Consider the following 15,188-nt stretch of genomic DNA (forward strand, 5'->3'; position numbering starts at 1 on the left):
TTCTTAATATACTTTAATATTTATTTATTATTTTGGTGTGAAGCACATACAAAAAAAAACCAAACAAACCAACCCCAAACTGAAATCCCAGAAGCTCTTCTGCTGAACACTTTCTGCAAAGGAGGTTTTTATGAGGAAATCAAGAAAGAACTATATAAGAGGGATGAAGATTTCCCTCCCCAGCTGAGAGCCAGTCAAACATGGCATTTCACATCATTCTGGCATTTTCACGGAGAGGATCAGGCAACGAGGCTGGTTCCCACAGCTTCCTCCTGACCTCTTTTCTTCCTCACTCTCTCTCACACACACTTTTAGCTGTAGGAAGAAGTGCCCGAATTATTTTTTATAAGGTGTCACATTCAATAGTTGTTGCTGAACAGAAAATTTCTCTGAATGACTCTTACAGAGTTCTCTTTATTGAGCTGAAAGGGAAGAGAGCTAGAAGAATTCCAGTCATTCAAGAATTTCCCATTTTGAAACATATAGATATGATTTTCTTTGACTCCTGCATACTATCTAAATGGAAAGAATATCTCCTTTCAAATAAAAGAACCATTAACAATTCTTCCAATATCACAATGGTGTTATATCTCATGTTTTTACATTTGTTCTGGCCGTGAGCTGCTCCTTTGTGTTGAGGTCTGGCCTCAGAAGGATAATGTAGCACTTGGGGATGAAGATGCAGCCCAGCAGACCAGCACTGGAGGCCAGGATAGAGAAGACCTGCACAGCCACCATGTATTTCCCTTTGGTGCTCAGGTAGGTGGGCACAAAAGTCACCCAGACACTGCAGAAGACCAGCATGCTGAAGGTGATCAGCTTGGCTTCGTTGAAGGCCCCAGGCAGGTTCCTGGCCAGGAAAGCCACCGTGAAGCAGATGGCAGCCAGGAAGCCCATGTAGCTGAGGGTGACGTAGAACATGACAACGGCCCCTTCGTTGCACTGCAGGATGATCTCTCCAGGCTGGGAGTGGAGGTCAGAGTCAGGGAAGGGGGGAGAAACTCCCAGCCAGATGGAGCAGATGATAATTTGGACAGAAGAAGAAGAAAGGATGATGGAGTTGGCCAAGCTCTTCCCCAACCATCTCTTCACTCGGTTTCCTGGTTTTGTGGCCAGGAAAGCCAGCACCACCGTGATGGTTTTGGCCAAGAGAGAAGAAACGGCAACTGAGAAGATGATGCTGAAGACTGTTTGTCGGAGAAGGCAGGTGGTTTTCCTTGGTTGACCAATGAACAGAAAAGGAGACAAGAAGCAAAGCAGGAGGGAGACCAGGAGGATGTAGGAGAGGTCCCGGTTGTTGGCTTTGACAAGGGGAGTTTCTCGGTATTTCATGAAGATGATTAAAACAAGGTCTGTGATTAAGAACAAGAATAGGGCAAAAGAGACCAGGATGATACCCAGATGTTCCTCATAAGACAGGAAGGTGATGACTTTGGGGATACATTGGACTCTGTCCACATTTGGATATTTATCATCTGGACACTTGGTGCATTTTTCTGTATCTGAGAAAGCCAAAAATAAATATTTCTTTAATATACTGGGTTTTTTACATGTCAAGAAATATCTTTTTTGGATGACAGCTGTTACCATGGGCATTTTCCAAGACATATTTCTTAGCTATTTCATTAAAAAGAGCATAAGAAGGATATGTTTTTAAAAATGTAGCTAGGTATATGAAGGTGAGGGAAGACATAGGATGTTAATTATTTCCTGTGTGATGCGTAGAATCTTCATAGGAACCTATATTATTAGAGGTTAATAATGAATCATATAATCGTGCTAGGCAAACATACTGAGTCCTGCCCCATGGCAGTTAATATCCTGGACTTGGAGGATACCTTCAGTATGCTATAACATCTGGAAGCAACCTGGAATTAAGGAGAAACTTCCTATCAGTGAGAACAATTAACCAGTGGAACTGCTGGCCTCCAGAAGTTGTGGGTGCTTCAACATTGGAGGTTTTTAAGAAGAGACTGCACAGTCACTTGTCTGAAATGGTATAGGGTCTCCTGCTTGAATAGGGGGCTGGACTAGAAGACCTCCAAAGTTCCTTCTACTCTATTCTGATTGATTGATTGATTGATCTACATGACTGGCAGACTATTTGTGTAATGAGTTCCCCCATAACTATCCACAGCACCAGATTATGGACCAGTGACACCTTCTCAGTAATCCTCAAGGGGAGGATCCAATATACAGTGGATTGCACGGTCTTTCAGAAGGTGGACAGAAAACAATTGATCAAGTTTCAAAGAACTAAGATCAGGGGTGAAATCTGGAGAACCAGTAGCGGAAGTTTTGAGTAGTTCGAAGGACCGGCAAATACCACCTTTGGCTGGTCCCAGAGTGGGTTGGGAATGGAGATTTTGCAATATCCTTCCCCTGCCACACCCACCAAGCCACGCTCACAGAACCGGTAGGGAAAAATTTTGCATTTCACCCCTCACTCAGATGTTCCTAGAAAGGTGAGGCAAGCTGAACTTAGCAGCAATATCCAAACTAAAAAGCAGAAGAGATATTTCCTCCGCTGTTAATAAAGCTTGCCCAGTCTGCCACCTCCTCCTCCCATCTCTTTCCCAGCCCCTCCTTCCAAGTCTTTTTGATTTACTTCCTTTGAGATAAGAAATTATCCAAGTTCAAAATAAAAAACCACGTGAGCTTCAATCTGTCTTTTAACTTGCACTTTTATGAAAATGTTCTGGATGGATCCAGTTCCACAAAGCCTCCCATTTTCCTCAGTGTGACCCACCTTCCTGAGTGGAGAAGGTCCCCTCCGGACAAGGAACGCAGTCATAGCAGCAAACTGGCTCTCCTTCTCGAGCCCTCTTGACAAATCCAGGATGACAACTTTCCACACATTTGGACTGAGGCAGAGACTGAGCAGAGAAACAAGGAATGCCAAAGAAAAGAGATTAGGACTCTCCGTCCATGGAAAATGGAGGGAGAAATGGATGGAGACAAGTAGCCTCTGGTCTTCACTGAGGTGAATATGAAATCTCTGACTACTTCTAAAGAGATGCAGGAGGTATAATAACTGAGAGATTCTTCATTTAGTTCCTCCCTTTTGGTTTCGGAATTTAGCATTACAATAAAGAACTTTTCTATTTAATACAGTCTAGAGAGATGGAATTGATTTTTTTAAAGTATGATGATATATTCATATTAAAACTGAGAACAAAGTTTACAGTAAAAATTTTAGGAAGCTTTTATTCCATTAGATTTTTTAATGTAGAGTAAAACTGTGATGAAGAAAGAAACCTCTGACCAGTAAGATCTTAAAAGGTTTCCATAAAACGTGGCAAAGCCACTCCACTTAGGTCCCGTCTCTTGAAGAGCTTCCATGAGATGACACCACCTGGCATGGGAGGCCAACCACCCTGGAGACTCTAGGCTTTGCCCACTTGAAATGGCTTTGCCCCAATGGTGAAATGTAAAATTCTGTGGGCGTGGCTTGGTAGGCGTGGCTTGCTGGGGTCCTGTGACTGGGTGGGCTTGGCCAACTTCTTTTTTTTACTTTTTTAAAGCATTTTTTTTCCTACCGGTTCGGGCGAATAGGTAGTAAAAAAATGCTATAAATTTTTTTAAAAAAGGTTCCAATGATCACAGCTGTGCTGCGCGATTGTTGGAACCTTTTTTACCTTTTAAAAGTATTTTTACTACCAGTTTGCCTAAACCAGAGTGAGGTAGTACCATTTCACCCCTGCTTTGCCCACTTGAAATGGGACCTCAGGCTTTGGAAAACAGAGAAAAGACACCAAAATTTCTCCCACCTTATTGAGCAACTTTAGCCGTGAAAGAACACTTTCTCTGATAATAAATCTCTGTTTTAGAGTATACGCCAGAGTCTCTCTCCTGGCATCCTCCTTGGGGAGAACCAAGAAGCCCAGAATGCCCAGATCTGCCGTCATCTCTCCATTTTGGTCCAAGTACAGTTTAATGCTGGAAATATTCCAAAATTCGTTCTTCTCCAGAAAGAGATGAAACTAGAATGGGAACATCCAGGAATTTGAAAAACAGAACTTTTTTCTTATGCCACATTGAATCTTTCTTCTACAATTGTCTCATCTCCAAATATGGGTAAATAGGATACAAATACGGCCATTATCTTCATAAGTGAATGAGAAACTTTGAGAAAAATTTGTCCATCATATACTGACAAAGCATAGAGAAAATATCATTGACACAATTGATCAATTATAGGGAACATTCTAGAGCAGATGACAAATAAAATGAACAGAGGGGGAAAAAGATGATTCATAAACTCTTTGAAAACAAGAGGTTGATTCCCAGAAAGCATGGGTTGATCAAGAAGAAAGTTGTCAGGCTAATCTTCTCCCTGGTCATCCTGATGGAAAACACCTCCAGATGGAGAGTGGCTGGCTCTGGAGAATTTGATCGCTGAAGAGGGAGCCGGGTTTAGAGAGGGGAGAGGCACTACCGATCAGTGCTTAGTTCTTCATCAACTGATGGAAAAATACACATCAAATAGACCTGCATCATTCTACGCCTCCTTTATAGATCTCAAGGCAGCCTTTGATACGGTTCCCAGGACTAAGCTATGGGAGAAGCTGGAAGCTGCCTCAATTGACCACAGGCTTCTTCATCTCTTACCTGCCCTACATACTAAAACATCCCTCAAGGTGAGGTGTGATATGCAGGGGTCCCTCTCGAAGTCAGTTAAAACTCAAAAGGGGGTTAAACGGGGGCATTTTGGCCCCCCTGCTTTTCAACCTTTACATAACTGGCATGGTAAAATGGCTAAACAAACCAAATCACCCCCCCCCAAAAAAAATAGGTGACCGAAGCATCGCCCCCCCTGCTCTATGCAGATGCCCCTGTGATCCTCTCCAGGACACCAGAAGGCCTTAAAAGAGCCTTGCGAGCCCTTCTCCAGCACTGCAATTACAATCAACTGGGCATAAATGATGAGAAAACAAAGATTAAAAAGGTCAAAACTTGATTCATGTTATCTAAATGGCCACAAAATAGAGCAGGGAAGCCCCTTCAAATCCCTGGGGGTGGCCATTTAGGCCAAGGGTTCAAGAAACATGCAGCTGCCCTGGGCCAAAGATCAGCCAGCACCATTCTTCATTGTTTCCGCAGAAAGGGAGGCTACTATGTCCCTGCTGCTATTCAGCTTTTTGTGCCCAAATCGCTAGCACAGCTCCTTTATGGGACGTTGCTCGGACCGTCAGCTTCATGTTTTACATCATTAGAAGTAGTTCAATCCAAATTCACCAGATCAATTCTCCAGATGCCACGTTGTCTCTCAAATGCACTTCTGCGCCTGGAGACAGGATTGACAGAAGCCGAAAGAAGAATCCGTATGGCTGTTGTGGCCCACCAGCGGCCACTGGAGCTGGCAGCAGATTCGGACAGTGAGGAGGTTGGGGAGGGACATGGGCCAGTCCTGGAGTCTGGGGGAGGCTCTGATGAGGGCTCTGTGGTAGTGCGCACACATTTGCGAACCGGTAGGGAAGGTAAGTGAATTTCACCCCTGGATTCTCCCCTCTTCTCTGATCCTTCCCTAAGCAGCCTCTCTTCTCCTAATCCCAAAAGTCACTCTCACACATCATTCCACTTCCTAAATAGATTATGGGGATATCACTGGATTTCAGTAACAGACTCAGAAACAATTGTGTGATGTGATTAGAAAACTGAGGGGTGGATGGTATGATAATTAAGTGGATAAAAACTGTCTTCAAAGTGATACTCAAATATTTTTTAATCTTTTTAAATTTTTCCTACAACACCTGAAGGTTATGTTTGTTTACTTGATTGATTAGTCCATGGGCCAAATCAAAGTGCAGAATTCAAACACAAATTATTACTAAAATCCAATAAAAACAATTTAAAATGAGATTGGAATAGAATACAATAATATATGGATAAATAAAATATGATAAAATTATATTTCAATATCACCCCTTCAGTCTACCCCAATCAGTCCCACAAATGCCGATCTCAACCGAGCCATTTTGCTCAAGTACTGAGCTGTATTAAATGTTGTTTTCAAATTCTGGCTGCAGATAAGGTGAGTCGTTTTGATATGGGATTCCCAATGGGTCCTTCGTTTGGTGTATGGACCAAGGTACCTGCCTCTCACCCTCTTCTGCAGGCAGCAATCAAATAGGATGTGAGCCAGGTCTTCTGCCTCTGCCACTCTGCAAATGCAGAGACGTCCATTATAAGGTCTAGAGTGGAATCTCCCATATCTGACCATTGTGTCCAGCTCTTTGAATCTCGCTTGCGTAAATCTCTCCCTAGGATGTTTTGGCAGGTGTAACTTTAAATAGTTGTCTAGTTGAAAAGTAGGTTTGTATTTGCTCAGCCATTTCAACTTACCCACCTTACTAAGAATAGCCATGTCATTTTGCGCTTCTATATCCTTAATTCTTTGGGAAGCTGTTTATTTTAAAAATTGTTCTCCTGTTACGCAAGAGACAGGAAGGTCCAGCTTCCAAAATTAATCAGTTTAGTGATCCAAGAGGTTTGTGATTGTGAGTTTATCTGCTCTAGTAAGCATAACTTGGGGAGTCTATCAGTCTCCATTTCATTGACTTTGTGCCAGTGGTTACATGCTTTGATTTTGGATAGTGGATGAATTGTATACATTCCCAATTCAGCTCTAACTGCTGCAGCAGATGTCCTTAGATCTATCCCCACAATACAGCTCAGGTGCTGGGACTGTGTTTGTTCTAGTACTGTGGTTGAGTAGAAATCCCAAACTTCTGCTCCATACAAGAGCATAGGCGTAACCTTTATATACTTCAATTAATGGGCCAGGGATTGAAGGTTAGAGATAACTTTTTGCTATTGGACATCAATTATTCTATGTTATCATTAATACAGTCAAGTTGATAAATCCCCTTCACGCAAGATTTGATCTAAGATGTAGATCCTAGAGTAAGCTAATTTGATGTGATTTAATTTAAAGAATATAAAGTTTTTCTACTTAAAAACCTTATTTGAAACTTCATTTTAAAAGTTTGATAAAATAACAATGGTTTTAAATCAACTTAAAGGTGATAATCAGAAGCAAGCAACAATTGTTGAATCAGATGGATTGGATTGAATTGGATTGGATGGATGGATGGACTGGAACTGAATTTGCTGCTGGCATCCGTGAAGGAAGAGTCTGGTTTGAAGGGAGGCTGCTTGGAGATGGCTGGAGAGGCCATGGACCCTGAAGACTCAAAGTGGACAGAACGGATGACTGAAGAAATGGATTCTTTCAAGAAGATTGAGGGAGATTGAGGGAATGGACTTGTCATATTTAACTGGAAAACAAATCTTAAGAGTCATTGTGTTTCAATTTACAGGAGGTCCTGTGACTTTGGGGAATGGAAAGCAGTTGCTGGGAAAGATCCTAATTAAAGTTTTAAGGAAATGCATTATTATTAAGAATCAAACAAAGATATTGAATCATGAACAGATTCAGGATGGATCAGAGATAATGATTGTGGTGGTCTGTGGTAGATAAGAAGCCCCTGCAAATTGTCTGAGAGTTAAATAGAATAGCAGATAACAGAGAGTTTTGAAGTTTTGACATTTATTTATTTATTTATTTTTGGATTACCTGTTAACAACATTTTTTATATATAGCAGACAGATGACAAGTCAAGTGGTTGCAAATATATCGGTAGAAGTTTATAATTGTGGGCCTATTTTGCAAGGGAGAGAAATGTACATCTGTCAGTATTCAACTGGTGAACAATATATGCGTATGTGGTTTTATCTGTTTTTAATGCACAATTTTTTTAAAAAATGTTTCATCTAATTTTGTTTTGTCTTTCTAATAGTTTTATTTTTTGAAGTTTGTAGTTTACCTTTTTGAATAAAATAAAATTTAATGAGAGGATTATCAAGTTTCCAAAAACAATATTTATGATTAGGACACAGAGAAGGGTGCAATATGTAAAAAGCAGTAAAAAATATCTGATTTTTAGCTACTAGGACTTGACTAACTAAATAGAGTCTCATATAAGAACATGAATGATGGACTGGAAGAAAGATGAGGGATACCAAACTTGATATTTATGTTTGTGGAAATGATCTCAAAATCGTAATTAACTGGGAACAGAATCTGAGTCAGCAGGGAGATGTTCATGGAAAGAAGGCAAATGCAGCCATAAGAATCTCAGGAAGTGAATGTTTTGGTTTGGGGAGACCCCAACTCAAGGACCAGGTCCCCTTGCAGGCACCAAGCTTGGAGGAAAATTTGCACAAAATCTACGTGAACTTCAGGGAAGGAGAAATAAGCCAAGGAAGAGATCAAAGAAGCTGCTTTTAGCCTTGAGGAAAGAGAACAAGGAGAAGAGCTGAAGATCAGGAGGAGTCTGGGAGCCCCTTTTCCAACTGACACAATCTCTCGGTTGGAGAAGGGAGGATGCAGCCCTCTTCCAATCACTGACACACATTACACACGAGTGTAAGATCTGCTCACTATTATTCCAGAGTGTCAGTCATGCAAATATGCATTCAGTTACAAGAGAGATTTTAGCTGAAGGAGAGAAAAAAATATGATAAAAGTTTGAGCTGTTTTAGAGCTGAGCCAGTGAAGCAGAGAAGTTCAGTCTTCTCTTCATGGATTGTCTGAATGCAAAGACGGAGCAGCCATCAGTCAGAGAAGCTTTAACTGGGATTCCTGCAGAGAGGAGGGGTTGGGCTAGATGGTCTCAGGGTCTCCTCCAAATTTATAAAGGTTGTTATGCCACAACATGTATCTATTGTGCTGTTGTTGGTCTAGCACCACTTAGTGGCCGGGGGCAGATAAGCCTCACTGTATGGTCTGAAGCCAGACTCCCTTTTCTCTCAGCCTTTGGAGGAGACGGAAGCAGCCGGTTTGACCGAGACACATGGTCATCCAGAGGCCTCCGTCCCTCACACGGAGCATCGCTGGAGAGGTTCCAGCTGCTTCTTTGTTGGCTGTTAGTTAATGCTGTCTATCTCCTATTTATCTTTGATTCTCACTCTTTGCATCTCCTCAGTTTCTCCGTGCCCTTTTCTCCCAATGAAACACCCAGATCCACCCCAGGCTCCCTTTCACTGGAGGAGAAGAGTGGGGTTTAGCTGCCTGTTGAGCTGCACACAGACCCACCTGCAGTGGGGACGGAACAAAGGGGAAATTCCACTATGCTCATCACAAACCCACAAATACAGGAATTCATTTAAGAAAGAATACAGCATTTTCAAATGAACAGAGTTTAATATTAAAATGCCATGGTATCTACTCTTTGGAACCATTATTCCCTGAGTAATTGAATTGGACAGATCTGTTGAGGTGGTTCCCCTCCTTCTCCTCTGGATTCCTCCTCCAAAGGATCAAAGATTAATGGATCCATATAGGGATCCCATACCTGCCACGGTTGCAGCCTTGGAAACCCCAAACTCTTCTCTCCCTCCTTCCTTCCCCATCTCGATCTGGAGGAATAAGCGACATTCAAGGCCTGGGCCAGAGTCTTCATGATACTGTAAAAGTAATAGTGATTTGGGATCAGGATCCTGTTCTCTTTCTCCTGGGTCTCCAGTGGGGCTTTCTGGGTGCATCTTCTGCGGCCTTTGACAGAAAAGACGTTCTTTGAAAGAGAACAACGGAAATAATGATCTTGAAACTTTTCTTCCACAAAGAAATAGGGTTCAAAGGCAGAATCAATTGGCCTTTCTTTTCCAAGATAAGTAAAGTTCCAAATACTATGGATGTATTTGAGAAGTCTGCGTTTGTTCATTGGATACCCTGCAAAATTTGTGAGGATCCAGACTTTCCCTTCAATGGGTCCTGGCAGACGCATAAATGTTAAATGGAAAGGAAGAATTCTCTCCCAAATGAAATCATTTTCCATGAAGTGAACAAAGACGTTGACTTGTCTCCACTTAGAGAGGGAATCCCTGAGGGATGCTGTGTATCCAGTTGTTGAGAACAGTTGTGATATAACCACACAAATTCCACTCCTGACAAGCATAGGAGGAAAAATCCTCATGAAATTCTCTCCATTTTCTGTGTCTGAAGCAAAGAGGCCAATGAAGGTCCATCTGAAATGGAGGAGCAGATAGACAATTGCTGGGTACTGGAATCCTTCTTTGGGATTCATCCGGTAAAAAAAGGGGAAATGGCTTTTGTCACTCAGAGCCTCTGAATCAGTTTTAAGACTGATCTGAAAAAGCAATGAAGAAAGCTGTGTTACATTTGGGATCAGATCAAGTCCAAAATATTAGATTTTAATAAATCCAATCTGAATGTGTTAGAATAGTTTGTTAATCAGACATTGTTTAAAATATTAAAGACAGAATATTAGCAAGATTGTATAATAAAAGTAGAAAATAATAAGCAAATTAAAAAACAATAAAAATGTAAATCATATTACTGTATCCTACTCCTACAATTTATCACAATTAGATTAATGTATGCAAATGCCAACTGGAGTATTCTATTCCAATAAAGGGCCTATTATAAGTTTCGAGGATTGCTGCATCTTTTTTTGCTTCTATATCCCAGATTCTTTCTGGAGGAAATTTTTTAACTTCTTTCTCCAGTTATACAAGAAACAGGCAGACCTCAAAGCCTAATAAGATTTGTCAGTTGCATAATCCAAGTTTGGTCTTTAATTGAAGTTTTCTCTGTTCCAACAGCCACAATTTTCAGAGTCTGTCAATTTCCATAAATGAAATTTTATGCCAATGCCCATATTTTCTGATTTTAGACAAAGCAGAAATTGTGTAAATTCCCAAATCAGCTCTGAGGGCAGCAGCTGGAGTCCTTTTACCCACCCCAAGATCCTCCTCAGAGGCTGAGATTGGGTTGGTTCTGCTGGTGGTTTCTCTCTGGAGCCCCAAACATCAGATTGATGGAAGAACATGGGGGAAAACTGGGCCTCCGATACTTTAATCATTGGGGCTGAGGAAGCTGGAGAGCTATGAGGTTTTCATTTAAGCACCACTTTCACTCCTGCCCTTTCTCTAACTGAGCTCCTTGGATGATGAGGGAGCCAAGATTCAGGCTCAGAGAAAACAACCCCAGGTAAGGAAAGGTGTTACTTGCTCTAATGGCTGACCATCTATGGCTATGATGTCATTTCCCAAAGACCATAACTTTTGAACTTGCTTCATAAATTATCAGATAATTATTAAGACAAAACAATTCAAGTCTATACAATCCAATGTGTAAGTATGAGAATATCACGTTATCTTTATAAATCAGTGTATTCCAATAGGAATTTAGCAGGCTAAACATGTGTACCTATAACAGAACTTATAACAAACTAAAAGGGTTGGAAGGGACCTTGGAGGTCTTCTAGTCCAACCCCGTTCAAGCAGTAAACCAGGCATAATAGCAGTAACTGTGAGAGGAATCCTGGAGTCTTAGTGGACAACCAGTTAAATATGAGCCAGCAGCAAAAAAAAGCCAATGTAATCCTAAATTGCAGTAACGGATACAATCAAGATCAAGAGAGGTACTAATACCACCCTGTAAAGCCTTAGTAAGACCACACCTAGAATTCTGCATCCAGTTTTGGTCACCACACTATAAAAAAAGATGTTGAGACTCTAGAAAAAGTGCAGAGAAGAGCAACCAAGAGGATGAGGGGACTGGAGGCTAAAACATACGATGAACCGTTGCAGGAACCTCATCTGTAAGCGGACATTTGGTTTTTCTAGCCTAAATATAAAACCTTACTTTTTTCTACATTAAATTTCATTTTGTTAGATAGGCCCAGGGTTCAAGTCTACCTAGATCCATCTGGATCTTCAGCCGATCTACTGGGGTGTTGGCTATTCCTGCCGCTTTAGTGTTGTCTTCAAATTTAATGATTTCCCCATTTCTCCCATCATCCAAATCAGTCATGAAGACGTTGAAGAGAACTGGGCCTAAAATGGAACCTTGGGGTCCCCCACTGCTTGTTTCCCTCCATGCAGACGTAGTTCCATTGAGGACCACAGGCTGAGCCCATCTGGGGGTGATGTGGTCTACTCCACATATTTTCAGCTTACCAAGAAATAGGTTGTGGTTTACTTTGTCAAAGCCTTTCTGAAATCCAAGTACTGTATACTACATGCACAGCATTTCATTGGTCCACTAATTTAGTCATTTTTGTGAAAGAATGAAATAATGTTTATTTATGATCTGTTTTTTGACCCTGCATTAGTCCTAGTAAGTCATTCATATCTCAACTGAATAACAAGGGTTCAAATATGCATCTTTCCCTTCTCCCTTGGTAAGCATAGATCCTTCTTCTCATGGCTCCATTGAGCCCAAACCTCCCTCTCAAAAAAGGGGCCAACAGTCTGAGCTCCATTTTGAGGGCCATCCATTTTTTCCATCATATTTCTCTGTTTATTGAGTCAAATGCTGCACTAACATCTAGAAAGCAGCAAATCTTGTTTTACCTCACTGATATAGATTAGATATTTCAGGACAAATTTGTTGCCAATATTAGATTATTAACTTGTGCATTATTCCTTATAAAATCTAATAAATAAATAAATAAACAAACAAACAAACAAACTTTATTGTCATTGTATGTGTATACACAGTATACACATACAACAAAATTTACTTGACACCCAAAGACCAGGTCCCACACATAACAATCCCCAAACACACTCCCACCCACCCCAATTCCCCACCCCTAAAACCACCCAAACATCCACACAACAGACCAAGTAATACTGTCCAACAGCTCACTGATGGTGGTCCTTTAGTTCATTGTTGAGTGCAATTATAGCTCTGGGATAAAAACTATTCAGAAAACGTGTGGTCCAAGTTTTAATTGTTCTGTATCTTCTGCCAGAAGGCAACAGTGCAAAAAGATTGTAAGCAGGATGGGAAGAGTCTCTGAGAATGTTATGCAACTTCCTCAAACAGTGAGATTCGAAGATGTTGTCCAGGGCTGGTAGCTGGAGTTCGATAATATTCTGGGCAGTTTTAATGACTCTCTGTAGAGCTTTTTTGTCTGTTACAGAGCTGCTCCCATACCATGCAAGAATGCCGTATGTCAGGACACTCTCAATGGTGCTGCAATAGTAGGACGGAAGTAGATGCTGAGATAGATTTATCTTCCTGAGCATTCTCAGGAAGTACAGCCTCTTCTGTGCCTTCTTCACAAGCATGTTAGCATTCATAGTCCATGAGAGGTTCTCCGAGATATAAGTTCCCAGAAATTTAAAACTACCCACCCTCTCCACCTCCTCACCATTTATGTACAATGGTAGATGTACATCTCTCTTCCTCCTGAAGTCAATTATGAGTTCTTTAGTTTTTGTGGTGTTAAGTGTGAGGTTATTTTCATTACACCACAATGTCAGCCCTTGTACTTCCTTCCTGTAAGCAGACTCATTGTTCTTATTAATGAGCCCCACCACTGTTGTGTCATCCGCAAATTTAATAATTGTGTTGGTGTTATACAGTGGGGTGCAGTCATGTGTCTACAAGGAATAAAGGAAAGGGCTTAGCACACAACCCTGGGGGGCTCCTGTGCTTAGTATCAGAGTAGAGGAATGGTGAGATCCCATCCTTACTGACTCTGGCCTGCCTGTCAGAAAATCCCTTATCCACAAACAAATCCTCTGATTTAAACCCAAATTGGACATTTTAAAAAACAACCTGTTGGGTTATTTAGCTTTTAACTCTACCTAAAACCTTCTGGTTCTTCTGCAAGTAATACATTTTTCTCAAGTTTAACTAAGAGGATCATGGCATAAATTTTATCCACAATATCTTCTAGTCTACTTGGCCAATAATTGCTAATTTTTATTCCACATTTTAGATGGATAAAATGCTACTATTGCCAACTTCAATCCGACTGGATAGGGCAGGCATTATTTATCTGTGAAAATGAAGATGCCAATAGAGGCCCCAACAACCAGGGATATTTTTTGATCAGTTAAATAGTTGGTAGAATATCTTCTCCAGGGAATATTTTGCTTGTATTCCGGGCAATGTTTTGCTCGTATTTTATGATTAATCTCAACATAATGGGTTAAAATATTAACATTTTTGCTAATATGGAGAAAAGCAGCTCTTGGATTCCATGGAGAAGACATGATTGCATCTATTGCTCACCCACCACCACCCACCCCTCACTTTACCAGAAGGAGAAAAACACACACAAACCTGTGGGACTTTGTAGGTGTCTGCTAATGTTGACATCTGGATGGAGATGTCCCTGTCAGCTCCATCAAGAAGAGCCAGAAGGTTCTCCTTCCTTCCACAGCTGTAGTTGGGGACATTGGCTTCTCCAGTGGAGAGCATGTCCAGCAAGGAATCTGAAGTGCAGAAAGTGCTCACATAGTTGTTATGGATGTTGAAGCCCAGTGTGAGGTTGTGGAAGAGTTGGGAATTCTTGTTGACCATTTGAGTGGCGAAAATGAATAGTAAGCAATTAGAAAAATCATAAGAAGTCCTATTGAAAAAAAAGTCATTATAATCATCAGCCACAACAAATACTTTTGTTATATATAATATATATAATCCTCCAGAAGCCTACTGAGCCTTAAACCATCATTGATCCAAAAGCAAAGATCAATTACACAAATATGGAAATGGGCTGAGGTACGGCAACTACAACTGATTCCACCACTACTTTAAATAAAATTCATTATCCAAGTAATAAATTAAGGATTGAACAGCGAGAGGAAAATAATCTGCAGCCCTTTCAGCTTTTTTTCAGACCCCTTTTTGAGTCTCTTTCACAAAATCAGACAAAAGAGAGAAGCCATGGAAATCAAAATCATTCAGGAAATTGGACATATCCCTCAATATACATAGGAAGAAATGAAAAAAAAAATAAAAAAGAGAAAGAGAGTGTTAGAATGGAGGGACTGGAATTCCATTACTCTGAATGACTTACGAATCATGGAAAACAAACTGAAGAGAAGGAGCCACGTTGAAAACCAACTTTATATGCAATTGTTTCATTCCACTGGTGACTATACTGATTAAATGGTCTCCTGGTCTGTAATAGCTCCATGGTTTCCCATCCTGGTTCTCTGAACTCAGTGGGCATTTCATTCTCAGCTTCCCAGAGACTGGATGGGACAAAAGTAGTATCAGAGGCAGAAGCAGGAGGTCCATCATTCATGGGATGAATCAATGAATCCCTTTCCTGTTTCTAAAGAAGAATTAGGAGAATTCAAAGGACTCTCGCAAGGTGGAATATGCAGATGCTTTCCTCATTGAAACACAGAGAAAT

At 40.9% G+C, this 15,188-nt stretch overlaps 1 protein-coding gene across 1 annotated transcript; it reads right to left on the bottom strand.

Moving 5' to 3' along the window:
• Positions 1-636: 636 nt before the first annotated feature.
• Positions 637-14,350, bottom strand: LOC139326257 (vomeronasal type-2 receptor 26-like; the record flags this gene model as incomplete). Its single annotated transcript, XM_070956414.1, has 4 exons — positions 14,285-14,350; positions 3,771-3,983; positions 2,750-2,864; positions 637-1,502 (listed from the first exon to the last, which is right to left on the bottom strand). Coding segments are annotated over exons 1-4 (1,260 nt in total), but the record flags the coding sequence as incomplete, so codon positions are not given.
• Positions 14,351-15,188: the final 838 nt, after the last annotated feature.

Source organism: Pituophis catenifer, unplaced genomic scaffold (genome assembly GCF_029215685.1).
Source record: "Pituophis catenifer annectens isolate HBS135680 unplaced genomic scaffold, rPitCat1.0.hap2 SCAF_20, whole genome shotgun sequence".
Classification (NCBI taxonomy): Eukaryota; Metazoa; Chordata; class Lepidosauria; order Squamata; family Colubridae; genus Pituophis; species Pituophis catenifer.